The sequence below is a fragment of the Primulina eburnea genome, chromosome 2, assembly GCF_022965805.1.
Source record: "Primulina eburnea isolate SZY01 chromosome 2, ASM2296580v1, whole genome shotgun sequence".
Classification (NCBI taxonomy): domain Eukaryota; kingdom Viridiplantae; phylum Streptophyta; class Magnoliopsida; order Lamiales; family Gesneriaceae; genus Primulina; species Primulina eburnea.
The window spans coordinates 38,628,498-38,644,025 of NC_133102.1; the positions used below are offsets into that span (position 1 = coordinate 38,628,498).

Here is a 15,528-nt window from a genome sequence, read left to right on the forward strand (position 1 = left end):
GGTGGGATCGTCACGGGCACATTGCACGATGTCACATGATAGGAAATTGGTGAAAATGCCAAAGTCTGTGACGGTTAGGTCAAGACACTGGATGCTTGGTTATATCGACGTGGATAGAATCAGAGTTTCTTATATTATTGTTGGTCGATATGGAATGCCAACGTCTGGAAACCGGGATCCCTAGACTATGATTGGGTCTAGTCTAAAACGTGGAGTCACAAGTTTGATTGACGATTTTATATTGATTATGTTTCTAATTCTGATACATGTTATTGATATTTATTACATGCTTTTATATTGTTTATATGATTGCATGTTTCGTTGATTTATACTGGGAATGTAATTCTCACCGGAGTTATCCGGTTGTTGTCTTGTTTGTATATGTGCATGACAACAGGTTGGACATGTTCATGGTCAAGGAGATGAACAGAGATCGTGAATAGAGTGGAGACTACGGACCTTGATTAGAGATAGGGTTTGAACACTTGATGTTTAGTTGTTAAACCTTAGTTTGAATAAATATATGTTGTACAGGACTCGTACCTTAATTTATACTGATATGTATAATAGATGAATGTCATTACGTTCCGCATGTAATATTGTATTTAAAAAAAAAAATTAGACACTGTTTATTATAATTGATGAATTAATCCCAAAGATGATTAAGAATCGAATTAGCGTCCGAGTACCCGCAATACAAACGCTTGGTAATCATTCCAGAGGTCTAAGAACCCATTTCTTGTTGGAATTATACTTCTACATTTATTTATCTCAAAGTTACGTAATGCAATGATGAACATGGTCAGGAATACTTTTGAAATTATCATTGCAAAATTCTGCCCATGCATGTTTAATTTGCTATATATTAATGAGAGGCGTATGATTGTATTGTGGAGAAAAGAATTCTGGAACGCCCAGTAATGATTATCGTCGTTGATTAACCCAGCTCTGTGTGTCCTTATGCTGGACGCAAACTTGTGAAACACTTGTTTGATGAAGAAATTATGATTCTATTACTGTTGTGCTGATTTAGTTGAGCTTTGCTTTTGTTTATGTACAGGAAAAACGTAAGGAGAAGATTCTCGTTTCCTATCCTTAATAAAAAAACACTCAAGGAGAAGAAACCAACTTCGGTGGATCGGAGGCACTTGCACAAACTCTTCAAGCAATGCACCAGTCTAGATGCTTAAATCTTACGGACATTGTTGAAGGCATGCCTTATATTTTGAACATGTATTTTAACTAAATTTTTCTCGAATCTTTAGTGCCATTGCATTTTACACCACCTATGTTAGATGGGTGATCTTTCCTTGCTTCTACGAGTACTAATGATATCAATTTTCTTTCTTTCTTTTCACTCTTTTTCTTATTTTCACTATTTATAGTGTTCCCACATCTCTCACATCTTTGCGGGGCTGTAATTTTCCATCTCTTCGATAGTCCTTTCTAAAAATTCTATTTTTAGTATTTGTTGTAATGCAACATATGGTTTTATTTAAATCGACTCCATTTAGACAGGTTTTTTATTTTATTTTTATCTTGATAATAAGTAAAAACCTTAGAAGTTTTGGTAGCCACTTGGTCCGCTTCTAAAGGTAGTAGCATAGCAGAGAGTTACTGCCCAGAAAATGCTAGCAAGGATGAAGGGAGATATATTTTAATAGTGAGGGAATTAAGCTTCCCAATTCCTGTTGAAATTCGAGCTTTTTGTAGTTTGTCCGTCTCACTCGTTTGTTGCAGCAATAAAGAACTTGTATCCATTGGTCTTTGTGAATGAGCCGCCTTATTATACCGACCTCTTTCCATCTTGGAGATGGACCTTAAACTGCATTGATTTTTAAAAAAACTCATCACACCTTAAAATGGTTCAAAACTGGTTCCTTTTTAAGGTGAATGTGGTTATACTTTTTTTTAAGGTGAAATCCATTATGAGTCATTCTTTCATGTTCGGGTCATCATCAAAACAAAGGCTGGTGTTAGTATGGGTGCCTGATTATTAAGTTTTTGGACAAATTTTAGAAGTGCTGAATGCAACTTTTTTTGTCACAGATGTTAAGACAACATTAAAAAATAAAGTTCCTCACATTAAATCATTGACATTGAACTGAATGGAGGTTAGTAAATAGCACCACAACTTGACTGCCACACATGCTTCCTACTCTGTTTTAAATTGGGTTCTGTTATTGCTTCTTTCTTGAACAATTTGAAATTCAGTTGTCTCGCACGTGGTTTGCCTAAATAGTGTATGGTCAACTGTACATATATATGCATTTTCCACTCATGAACTTGATTTTTGACATCCATATATATCAGTGTTCTAAAAGGCGCCGCCTAGCACCGCCTCGATTTTTGGCTGGGCGACGGAGCTGGGCGCTGCCACGTTAAGCGGCCGCCTAGGCGGCCCGGGCGCCGCCTAGGCGGGATGGTATCCGCCTAGGCGGCCGATTGGTTTTTAAAAAAAAATTTTGGGCCTTTAAATTTTTGCAAATGGGCCTAAGAGAGGTTGAAACGAAAAGCGATACAAAATTCAGATTGGGCAGAAGCTCTAAACCCTCACAAAAATCCTTCATACTCAGTAATGTCGGTTCACCACCCATCGAACCAACCGCCGTGACGCCTCCTCAACACCTTCTTGCTCGTTGTTGTTGCTGCAGGTTCGCGTAGTCCTCAGTCCTCACCACGTCCGCCGTCGCACCTCCTCAACACCTTCTTGCTCAAAGTTACTCCTTGATAGTGTTTGTCAATTTACCCAATTGAAATAGCACCATACACAGCCGCTGCTATTGGCAGTGGCAGAGAAGCAGTCACTTCCCCGCGTATCACCTGCTCGAGGTACGATAGCTCACTGTTGAGTGTCTTTTTTGTTTTGTTCGATTAATATTTGAATTTTCATTTAAGTTGTAGCTACCATGTAATTTGATAGTCTTGATTGTTGTGCACCCATTGTATTTTCTTTAAGCTGTTTCATATTTGCACGTCACATGTGAAGAAAAAACTAGCATTTGCTCGCTTGAATGTTGCAAAGATAAGTAGTAGCATTCATGCGGTGAGATTTATTGCAGCCAGTTGTTGATAACAAGGATGCATCTTATGATATCGATTCTCTAACCAAGTCTCGAATTTAGGCAACTGATCTTAATTAAGGCTCCCTGAAATTAAGCTTATAATAAACATTTTGATGACTGTAAAGCAGTGCAATTTGCAAAAATAAAGTCATTTTGAGCTGCTCTCATGATGAGTAACTTTGACTCATATTTAGATCATAAACAGGAATATTGTTTCTGTTTTTACCTCCTGGTAAAATGGTGAATCCGACCCTTTTCTTTTGGTGGGGCGGAGAATCTGATGTGTCATGTGTTTGATCAGAAATATTTACTAGCACGATTTTAAAAAATGGATATACTAGCATGGATTAATTTGTGTGGTTTGGACTCGGAATGATGGAAGTGATCATTTTGTGGGCTCATATCTTTCGGGAAATATTGATTGAAGTGTTGTATTTACCTATTTTTTAATCTTGAATTGATATTTGTGAAGGAAAATTGCGGGTACTATGTCTTTTGAAGCATCTAATTCAATACCGGGGACGGAGATTGATAACCCTTTGAAGCGTAATTCGAAAGATGTTGGATGGGAATTTGCGGACTTGGTGGATCCTACAAATATGGATAAGTTGAAATGTAAGTTGTGTGGTAAAATTACTAGTGGTGGAATTTATCGGATGAAACAACATATTGCCAATATCAAGGGAAATGTTGCCCCGTGTAAAAATTCTTCGGACGAGGATAAAGTGAAGTGTAAGAATGCTATTGAAGAAGCAAGAACAAAAAAGAAACAAAAGAATACAAATGAAATGATGGTGAGAGAAGAAGTTTTTCTTGATGAATATGAGGAAGTAGAAGGAAGTCTAGGGACAAGAAGAAAACCACTTAATCTTGGACCTATGGACCGATTTGCATCTGAAATTAACCTTGATTCTTCATTGAGTGGTAGTAAGAAGACGACTCAACAGAAAAATATTATTGATGCACTTTGGAAGCAAAGGACACATAGTGTGCACCAATATGTATCTCGATGGGTGTATGAGTCTGGTATTCCTTTTCATGCCATTGACAATGATAGCTTCAAGAGGTTTGTAGAAGCGGTTGGTCAATTTGGTCCGGGTTATTGTCCTCCAAGTCAATACCTATTAAGGGAGCCCTTATTGAAAGAAGAGGTAGAAAGAACTAAAAGTTTATTAAAAAAGCAAGAAGAAGAATGGATTTTGAATGGTTGCTCAATTTTGTGTGTTAATTGTAAGGAAGGCACAACTTTCCTTTCTTCGAGGGAAGCATCAGACGAAGCACACACCGGGAATTATATATTTGAATATGTGGACAAGTGCATTGAAGAAGTTGGAGCACAAAGTGTAGTTCAAGTGGTAACGGACAATGCTTCAAATAATATGGCGGCGAAAGATTTATTAAAGGAGAAGAGACCACATATATTTTGGACTTCTTGTGCAACTCACACATTGAATCTTATGCTTCAAGGAATTGGAAACCAATCTAAGTTCAAAGGGGTGATTGAGAAGGCGAAATGTTTCACCATCTTTATTTATGCACATCACAAGACATTGTCAATGATGAGGAAATTCACCAAAAAAAGAGACATTGTGAGGCCGGGAGTAACAAGATTTGCAACCGCTTTTCTAACTTTGCAAAGCTTGATGGAGAAGAAAAATGAATTGAGAGATATGGTTGCTAGTGAAGAGTGGAATGTATGCAAACATTCAAAGAGTGTAAAAGGGAAGATGTCATATAATACCGCTTTGAGTGCCTCTTTTTGGAACGGGGTAAGTTTTTGCTTGAAAGTGTTTGCTCCATTAGTTAAGGTGCTTCGTCTTGTTGATGGGGATAAGGAACCATCTATGGGTTTTTTGTATGGTGAATTACTTAGAGCAAAAGATGATATTAAAATGACATTCAAAAATCAAGAGCTTCATTATCGTCCCATTATTGACATTATTGATGGGAAAAGTCGTAATCGGCTTGATAGTCCACTACATTTGGCCGCCTACCTCTTGAACCCTTATTACTCCTTCAATGACCCAAGCATAGGAAGTGAAGAAGTGATCACAAATGGATTTTTCACTTGTGTTGAATCATTCTTCCCCGATGATATTGATAGCCAAAGTGAGGTAGTAAATGTGGAGTTTTTGAAGTATATCAACAAAGAGGGTGGATTTGGAAGAGCATTGGCTAAGGCGGGATGCACAAAAAATGATGAGAAATATGATCCGGGTAAGAACTTAATTTATTTTGTAAATTTTATTGTTTGTGTTTTTTTTTATTTGTTCTCTAATTGTTGTTGACTTGTTTCATTTGTTTATTTAGTTGGATGGTGGCATCTTTATGGAAATGGTGTACCCAAATTGCAAAAAATGGCTAAAAGAATTCTTTCTTTAACTACAAGTTCTTCTGGTTGTGAGAGAAATTAGAGCACTTTTGAGGGGGTAAGCACTTGATTAATTATTCTGTATTTATTATTAAAATTTTAAATAAGTATTCAATATTAACATTTTTCTTTAATCCAGATTCATACAAAAAAAAGGAAATAGACTAGATACCGGAAGGTTGAACAATTTAGTCTATGTTCAATTTAATGCCAAGATCATCAACAAGAGGAGAAGACAAGAAGAAAAAGGAGTAGATGTGCTACTTACAACTGAAGCGACTATGGCACAAGGATGGATTGTTGATGGTGGAGATGAAGATGCTGAGACAAATGTCGAAGATGTAAGAGAACTTCACGAAGAAGAATTTGTATCGGATGAAGAGGAGGAAGACGCCATGGATTTTGAGTTTGAATCTGATACAGAAAAAGTGTTGGAAAAATATGGAGATGAACAAGAAGAAATAGATGTTTAGACTTAATATCTATATATTTTGTCGGAAAAATGTTGAAATATCATGGATGATACGAAGGTTGTAGCAAACATATGATAGTGATTGACAAATATTAGTAATATATAAAAACGTATTAATATCTATATACTAAATATTATTAATTTATTATTGCATAGAAAATCACAAGATTTTTGGGCTTAAAAAAAACCGCCTAGGCGGCCGCCTAGGCCCCGCCTAAACGCCTAGGCGCTAGGCGGTAAGTGACCGCCCGCCTACCGCCTACCGCTTTTTAGAACACTGATACATATACATGTATATGGTCAACTCTTTTGTAATGCTAGCCAGTATATATGATATTACGATTTCATTTATCTGATTGGTGACTCTCTTGATTTACAGAAACAAATTAAGTTCCCTTATACAGTCGGATACAATATCTCAGTTGAAGAGTGCTGTTTGGAAAGAGCGACTTGAAGGTCTACATTTTTGCACGACTTTTTTGACATTTCTATTTACAAATTTAATCAATATAAGTTTGCAGGAATTTCTTCTATAGTTATGTCATTAGCTTTGTCACTTAATGTTGAAAGTTTCTGTCACGCCCCGAAACTCGGGATTTGACACTAGCGTCGTTTAACAATCACACAATTGAAACAACCAGCCTCGTAGCATAGTATAAACCGAAATACCAGTTTATTAATCATAATCTCAAAAACCAAAGTCTTTACAACTGAAATAACTAATGAAATAAATGCGGAAACGTTTTTACATAAAACTTGAGTACCAAAATTCAGAAACCTCTTTACTAGCAACTCTCGAGATTAAAACAATTCACCAGCCCCAAAATTGTTCCGATTCTTCTTCTTCAATCTGCTCTTTGGATTTATCTGGGAAGGTTGTAAGGGGTGAGTATTTTGAGAAATACTCAGCAAGTGGGGACCGTTCGAGTACAACAAAACAACATGCAATTTCGAAATATACATACCATGCAAACATAATTCTTATCACGTGCGCATCATTAACCCGACACTGAGATTCATCTACTTTCAATGGTTTACTGATATCAGTCCCTAATTTTTGCTCCTCTAAGGGGACGAGGCCGTATACCGGTTATCTCCCCCACCGCGTAAGGGTACGTATGGTTGGGATTCCCACCCATATCAAGTTGAATTCTCACAGTGTCAAAACATTTACATCATGCCAAAAACATCGTAACCAGAAGGGTGTACAAGAAGAATTGTACTCGTCCGAATTTTTCAAAAACGAAAATACATGCACCGAAATTCAACAATTTAAAACAACTTACCTTAAATTCTTGATGAAAAACGTAAAAAAGCTAGGGTTCTTCGAAATTCCTACTTCACTTGTTGGACGGCGGCAGGGCTTCGCTGCGTTCGAAAATTCCTAAGGAGACTAGAGCACAAAATTTCGAAAATTTGTTGTGATATGTGGTGTGATTTTCGAGTCTACGGGGCCCTCCTATTTATAGTGGTTGACTGCTATCGTGATCGAGTGATATCGCGTTTGAATCTGAATCAAATCTTTATCGAGAGTCGTGATCTATTCGTGATATAAATTCGAACTCTAAATCTTTTATCTCTCGATTTTCGAAATTCTCAAATATATACACTATAAATTTCGAATTCTAGGGATTTTATTATCATTTGCCTGATTTTTATCCCGGTATCTCTATATCAACTCAAATCTTAGACAATTATCTGCGCTCCTGGTATCCAAAATATACTATCGTAATAAAACTTAAAATTCTTGGATTTTACAGTTTCTAGCCAAACATTTTGCCAATTTGCTTCCAATGGTTTCCCATTTGTGTTTATAGTGCCCTTTTCTTTTCTGAAAGACTTTGTTGTCGTGTTTCGACCAATTTACGTCGGAATGTCGCCCAAAGAAGTTCTCTAGATGATAAGTTTTTACCTCGTTTTCAGCACTGTGGCAACTTCTTGAATCATCAACATTTTTAAATCATATTTATGTAAATTAGTTGTTTGACATTGAGTTTTGAAAGATTGTTCTATTACAAGTTATTTTTATGGTAATTTGTACTGCTAGGTTATTCATTCTTTTGACTGAATGTTTAAGATAACTTTGGTTCCACTGAGGAATGATCCTACCATTAACAATACTGTAAGGCTGCGTTTGGTTGGAAGGATAGGATAAACTAATGATTAGTACTATGATAAAGAAAATGAATTTGGTAGGATTGTAATATATGGTGTAAAATAATATTATGTTTGGTAAGATTTTTAAGTGTAGGATAATTTTGAATTTTTGGATGAAAAGACGAAATTGCCCTTCCCCTTCGCGACGGCGGCGGCCGGTCGGAAATGGTGGCAGTTTCCGGAAAAGTAGCGACGGATTTTAAAAACCGTCGCTCTTTTTGAGAAACCGTCGCCGATCTGGTTTTGAATTATTTTAGTTACTAAAAAATTTGACATTTAGCGACCGTTTGAAAACAAACCGTCGCTATTTGCGACGGTTTTTTACAAACCGTCGCTAAACAGCTGTCGGCCGGCGGTCCATCGCCTGTCGGCCGGTGCTCGGCCGCGGTTGGCGGTCCGTCGGCGGTCGACCGGTGGTCGGCCGGCGGCGGTTGTGGAGGCGGCAGTCGGTGGCGGGAAGTGGTGGTAAGTTTGATTTTAGGCAGGAAGTGATGGTGAGTTTGAATTTAGGAGAAGGGTAAAATTGGAAAAATAGGAGGTATTAAGAGTGGGATAAATAATCTTAGGGGGTGAGGAGGTATTATTTTAACCTAGCTAATATAACCTAATCATTCATAGGAGAGATTGACTTGGTTAAATAATCACCCCAACCAAACGCCGGATAGAGTAGGATAAAATTATCTATCCTACCCAATCACCCCAACCAAACGTTACCTAAACATACTAATTTTTAATGATTATTTTCCTGTGGTTTATTGTTTGGTTGATATTCTATGTTGGGATATTCTTTTATGACAAAGTAATTCTATTTTTCAAAATCTATATTTTGACTGCGTAGCTGATGTGTTCGTTGATTTGACTTTAATTACTTAGTGTTTTTCAAACTTTGGCCTACGTAAGCATCATATAGATTTGTTGAGTTTATGTGAATCTTTGTCCAATAATTTTAATCTCTCAAAAAACTGATGAAGTTTTGAAGTTTGGAGAGTTTCTAACTTCAAACTCGTGTATTTGTCTTTTTCTTTGACATTCATAGTTTTGACTGTGATGATATCTCGAAGTGATTAACCAAGTAGACTACTTCATTTTCTAAGTAAAGATGGTATTGATTTATAATTTATAAATTGTTGCTCGCAGCTATTGTGTCTTTCCAAGAGCAGGTGGAAATGCTAACGGACCTTGACCCGTCAGTTGAGGTTTTGATCAATTTACTGTGTTTTTCCTGGTTGGAATGAGAAAAGTGTTCAGATGTGTTGATTATTACACTTGTGTTCTTAGTATAATTGCAATTTTGTCACTTGAATGAATCAGCTTATCCCTGGTGGGATGTTGATGAGAAGGTTCAACAACAGATTGTCGATTTCATCACTTGTATTGCTTCAACTGCATCGAAGTTCCCAAAAAAATGAGTCGATCTTTAACTTTTAGTTCAGCTACTTCCAATCATTTATCACGCCGAAATTACTTTGCCAATATATATAGTTCTTTTGATTGTTCCCTCTATTTTACTTTTCTTTACTGATTATGTAACTTGTGTAGTTCTGTCTTCTTTTTCTTACTATTAACTCCTAGAAGTGATTTCCTGCAATATTTACAAAATCAAACTTCTTATTTTCTTTTTTGTCAATTAATTGGCCCTGTTCTTTCCGCGTGTATTAAGTTGAAATAACTTTAGGCTTTCACCAATTTCTGAATTCTGCAGTGGATTTAACTTGTTGACAGGTATCAGTGAAAGAGTAGCTGACATCAAGACTCGTGCTCAGGCCATGAAGTGTCTTACTACATTTTGTGTGCTGTAGGTCCGGGTTGGTTCATATTTGAGAGGGTAAGTTATTCGAAATGCTGTTGTTCGTACCGGCGGTGTTTTAAGAAAAATGTTCACGTAGTGAGAAGATTGTTGGGGTGTGATACGACCACTAATATTTAAACACTGTCACATTAATGAATTGGAAGCAACTCAACCCTCAACCACACAATTTGCTGATAAAAAGAGAAACTTGCTTTATATTGAGCTTGTTGAATGTCCTAAATTGCAGTGATGACTGCTGAGAAAAGGTTAGAAGGACAACGACGAGCTTTCACACTGCCCCCGAGCATTAGGCCTAGGATCTTATTTGTAGACCTTGTAACGCGGACTTACTTCTTGGGCTGTTGGGGTTGCCCCAGCTGTGTCATGATTTGGGCTTGCCTCTAACCCTCTTCCTTTGACAGGGTGCATCCATACAGATTGTGTCCCCTATTCTATGGAATGTCTTGCAATATGAGGACTATTATGCAGGAATTAATGGCCTGCACTTTAAAAAGAAAAACCTAATACTCTGTTAGATTCATATATCTTGAATCTTTTCTCTTTATCTCACTCTTCAGAAACACAGCAACACAACCACCATAGATAACATCCCTAGAAAGAAACCACCACTTCTCTCTGGCCCATCTACTAGCTGAGCAGGTCATCAATTTCTGCTATTCACCAAAAGAAAGAAACGTTAAAACTCCTGATCCTTATTATTGTTTTCTATCTCAGTAATTACTTTCTAGCCACAATTAAGTTAGTGCCTATGGTCCAAAGTCAGTTTTTTAGGGTGTTCTACATTCAGTGACAAAACTGAAGGTAATATGTGTATGGATACTTAAGTGTTTAATATCCCTGGATGGTATATGTTGACCTTGGGATAATTATAGCTTCTAGCCTTTTCTTGTGGGTGTTGAGGGTAGAAACTCAACTAAGGTAATGGGAATTGGTCTTAAGGTCAAATTCCATAAACAGTGTATCCGGACCTCTCAAGTCACAGATTGATATTTTTTGAGGATACTTTTTCTAGGATGGCAATGAAAAAATAAACTTATTTGCTCCATTTATGAATTATATCAAGAACTTGATAATTTCTACACTTGTGAATAATCAATCGTTAGGGAACTAAAACCTTTACTACGAAACAGTTTGGTAATTTTTCTTAAGTGAGATGGTAGAACTGTTGATTCATTTTCTCATAATGTATGTAGTACAGTTATTTGTTGCAATTTGATTGATGGGTTTTTTTGTTTCCTTTAGTAAGAACTCTTCTGGATATTTTTCTTTGGTGTCAGCTTTATAAAATTATTATTATGAAAGAGCACAAGAATCCCAATTAAGGTTCTGAGTGAATGTCTTTGGTGCTTGGTTTCTGCTGTTGAGGATTTTGGTATTTCATTTATTAAACTGAAGGTTCATCGAGCTCCTATACATTTGTTATTTCTGATTTTAATTTCTTCGGGTTTACACATGAGACATTTTCAATATCTGGTGTTATTTGTTATTGCATGATTCAATCGACTTCTGCAATTCCTGATCAGGAAAGAGGTGTTTTGTATCTTGTAGTTGTTTTTTCTGTGCTTAGCTTATTGCTTGCATGCAGAAAGTTTTGATCCTGGTCGGACAGTTTCTTATGGTTAGACATCCAAAAACAGCTTGAAGACCAGAAAAGCTAATGCTTATGGTCATCATCCATCACGACATGGAAACAAGGCCACTCCTACAGTATGTTTTCAATTGTTTAAAGTGCTATGTTTTGAACTATTAACAAGCTGTTTGATCCAAATTTGGTTTGTGCTGAGAACTATTTCTACAAATGGCTCCAGACAAGAGTTAATTGTGTCCAAGATATCAACTTGCAGTCTCAGGTTTTGCTCCATGTTAAAGATTCTCAGATAAGGTATACATGGTGAAAGTCGATTCACAGCTGCTTTGGTGATCTGTGTGCGAGCTACAAAAACGAATTGTCTTGTTATCCTGCAGGATGATATAGAGAGAATGGTCGTTCGCATAATTCATGTTTGAGGAATTACGTTTAGGGAAAATTCTATTGCATGTTACCCATGTCGGCAGTTGTGCATTAATTGGTCAACAAAAACTGATAAAAGTTGGGGGAATCGGTTGGGAACGAGTTTCATATTGTCGGGGGAAACGGTTGTGAAACATTTCAATTAATATGAAACGCGTTTTCACACTGACAGAAATCTCCGTTAGAGCTTCCTCCCATCATTTCATATTATTCATTCTTCGAGTTTTCTCTCATCTTATATCATTTGAGTGTGTTCTATTTGAAAACACAGTGAGTGAGTTGTAAATCATAAAATATTATAGTGAAAATCTTTTCATCTTGCCCGTGGTTTTTACCATAATAATTTTTAAGGAGTTTCCACAGTAAATCTCGATGTCCAGTTTATGCTTTATTTTCGGATTTTATCATCTTTGTCGACATTTTCAAATTACCGCATGTGAGACCAACAATCCATGGAGATAAAAGGAGACGGGCGCTGATCAAGGAAAGCGTATATTTTTCCTTTTTAAACAATTTAATTGAGACGTTGCTCATAAATAGAAGCAAATCAGAAATGTGTCAATATCGAAAGATTATCTAAATTATATATTTGGCCGTAAAATAACAGTTGGCTAACATACCTTTCTAAACATTAATAATAGCATTTTCTCCGTATAACAATGATACATAAATATGTTTTTGTGATGTAATATATTTTAATTTTGTTTAATTATTTAAATATTAGTGTTTTGTCATGTAATAGTAGTAAATAAATATATTTTTCATAAAATTAATAGCGTCTCTTGTTTCGATAAGGCGTGTGCCTCGTCTCAGGCTTGAGGACCCCTTTACGCTCCAAGATCCTTTTACGCCTTAGTGCGCCTTGAGTTTTTTACAAATATGATATGACCCTTATGATAAATTGATAATTGCGAATAATGTGATTACCAAAGTGACATAAAAAAAATTGCACTTGTCTCAAAACTTAAATTTCGATCCTGCAGTCTTTAAGTTTGCGACTTTTGGTAGTTTTAGTTGACGACAGCCGGTGATCATGTCTCTCATGTCGGGACATGATATCATTGCCTAATAAACACTTAGGTACAGTTTGGTACATATAATAGGATAAGTAAGTGATATATAGTATGAGGATAAATCAAGGATAAATATAATGATAAGATAATATGTTGAATGTTTGGTATGATTTTAACAAGAGTGATTAAATTTATATATTGAATTGTAATGACAAAATTAACCCTATCACAAAAACTTATATTTCATTGGTATCAATATCTTGTAATTACATATCTCAATTCTTAAATTACGTTATATATATATATATACACACACACACATGTATATATATGTGGGTGTATATAAATATATATATATGTATATATATGTGTACATGTATATATATATATATATATATGTGTGTGTGTGTGTGTGTGTACATGTATATATATATATATATATACATGTACACATATATATATATTTATATACACTGTGTATATAAATATATATGTATATATATATGTGTGTGTGTGTGTATACATACATGTATATACACACACACATGTATATATGTGTGTGTATATAAATATATATATACATATACATATATTTATACACACACACATTTATATATATATATATATATATATATATATATATATATATATATATTGACACACACACACACATATATACATATACATATATTTATACACACACACATTTATATATATATATATATTGACACACACACATTTATATATATATATATATATATATATATATTGACACACACACACACACATATATACATATACATATATTTATACACACACACATTTATATATATATATATATATATATATACACACATTTATATATATATATATATATATATATAAATGTGTGTGTGTCAATATATATATATATATATATATATATATATATTTGTGTGTGTATATATGTATCTATATATTTGTATATATTATGTATTTAATAAACATTTAACATTAACTTAAATACATTTAAATTGGGGGTAATTAAGTCATTTGTAATGTATTTTATCATTGTATTTTATCATTACATTAAAATTATCACACCTCTTACAAAGGATGTTTTATCCTTCTCAAAATTTATTTATCAAGAAAAAGGTACCAAACATGGGATAAGGGAGATTATTTATCAATCTCACCCTTATCCCATGTACCAAAGAATGCCTTACTAGACAACATATTATATTTATAGAGAAGTGATCGTTAGCTTCTTCTTATGTTTCCTCGGAATGATCTCAGGAATTACTTCCAAGAGGATTTGTATAGGGGGCTGTTAAATATACAAATTAAAATAAGAGAAAATCTTTCCAAAAATTAGGAGTTTGAATTAAAAAAGGTAAAAACTTGTGTGAGACGGTCTCACGTGTCGTATTTTGTGATACGGATATCTTATTTGGACTATCCATGAAAAAATATTACTTTTTATATTAAGAGTATTACTTTTTTTTTCTGAATATCGATATGGTTAACTTGTCTCACATATAAAGATTCGTGAGACCATCTCACAAGAGACCTACTCATTAAAAAATATAAATCAAAACATAATTTTACTTTTGAAAGAGTCGCACTTGAAAGGAATTTTATTCCTTGATATATTTACCTTTTCTCATCTTTAATATTTTGTCTTTCTAGACATGATAATAATCTTGAAATTATTGATAGGATCTCGTATAAATTCAATATGTGATATAAGACTATATGACCAACAATATCTTTAAGATATGACATAATCTTTAAAATATGATATCTTAGTTTTAAAAGAGTTTGTTTCCTAATGAAATTGCTTTCCATGTTTAACAGGACTAAGAAGAGAAGTGAATACATAAAAACGAGTGAAGCAGATACAAGGCATAACGAGGGAGATAAAGACGCATTCGTACGAAGAAAGGTTTTCTGATTGAAGTAATCTCGCGTCGTTGATAAAGTGTTGCCGTGAAGTGCTGACAACATCTGAAGACAACACCTAATCAATGTTGTGATTAGTGCGCTGATTTTTGAAGACTTTTTCACTTGATGCATCCTATGTATTTTGGTTATACGGTTTGTTAGAGGTTTAGGATGCAATTTGTTACTCGCCTTAATAAGGGAGTTGTTTTATTCGTTCACTAGTATTGGTTTTTGTAAACTTACAAGTTTTTCTAGTGAATTATTTTGCCCTGAGGCACCGCACAAGTATTTTATACTTGTGCATAATTTATATCTCGTATCTCGTATAGTTATCATTCAAATTGTGTGTTAGTTAGTGTGTTAAACTATAATTTCCGCTGCATGTTGTCGTGGGTGTTACAACACCTACGCACAACACCTACATTCTGATACACACAACAATCACCCTCGTCACTATGGGAACAGAACTTTCAATTGGTAGAGCCACCACTTGACGCTACTAAGTGAGATCCTGTTTTGTTTTGTTTTCACAGGAAAAAATGGAAGTATCAACAAACACTGTGTTTAGAGCTCCCGTGTTAGACGGATCAAATTATGCATTGTGGAAAGTAAAGATGAGGTTTTTTATAAAATCTATTGAAAAAGAGCTTGCCTACGTGTACTTGATGGTTGGAGCCCACCAAAGATCGAGGATGCTGATGGAGAC

The 15,528-nt window shown here is 35.0% G+C and overlaps 1 protein-coding gene across 5 annotated transcripts; it reads left to right on the forward strand.

The window, feature by feature from the left end:
* Window positions 1-2,475: 2,475 nt before the first annotated feature.
* Window positions 2,476-12,067, forward strand: LOC140823113 (uncharacterized). Of its 5 annotated transcripts, none has more exons than XR_012116148.1 (5): window positions 2,476-2,832; window positions 6,288-6,364; window positions 9,203-9,890; window positions 11,461-11,582; window positions 11,684-12,067. XR_012116148.1 is itself a non-coding variant. In XM_073184272.1 (4 exons), exons 2-3 carry the CDS (start codon window positions 3,554-3,556, stop codon window positions 5,477-5,479), a joined length of 1,833 nt encoding a protein of 610 aa, XP_073040373.1. In that variant the 5' UTR covers window positions 2,476-2,832; window positions 3,538-3,553; the 3' UTR covers window positions 5,480-5,494; window positions 5,576-6,193. The 5 variants fall into 5 exon arrangements, 1 of the variants encoding a protein (XP_073040373.1); XR_012116149.1 differs by having other exon boundaries at window positions 9,203-9,261; window positions 9,377-9,890; window positions 11,461-12,067; XR_012116150.1 differs by having other exon boundaries at window positions 9,203-9,261; window positions 9,788-9,890; window positions 11,461-12,067.
* The last annotated feature ends 3,461 nt before the right edge of the window (window positions 12,068-15,528 follow it).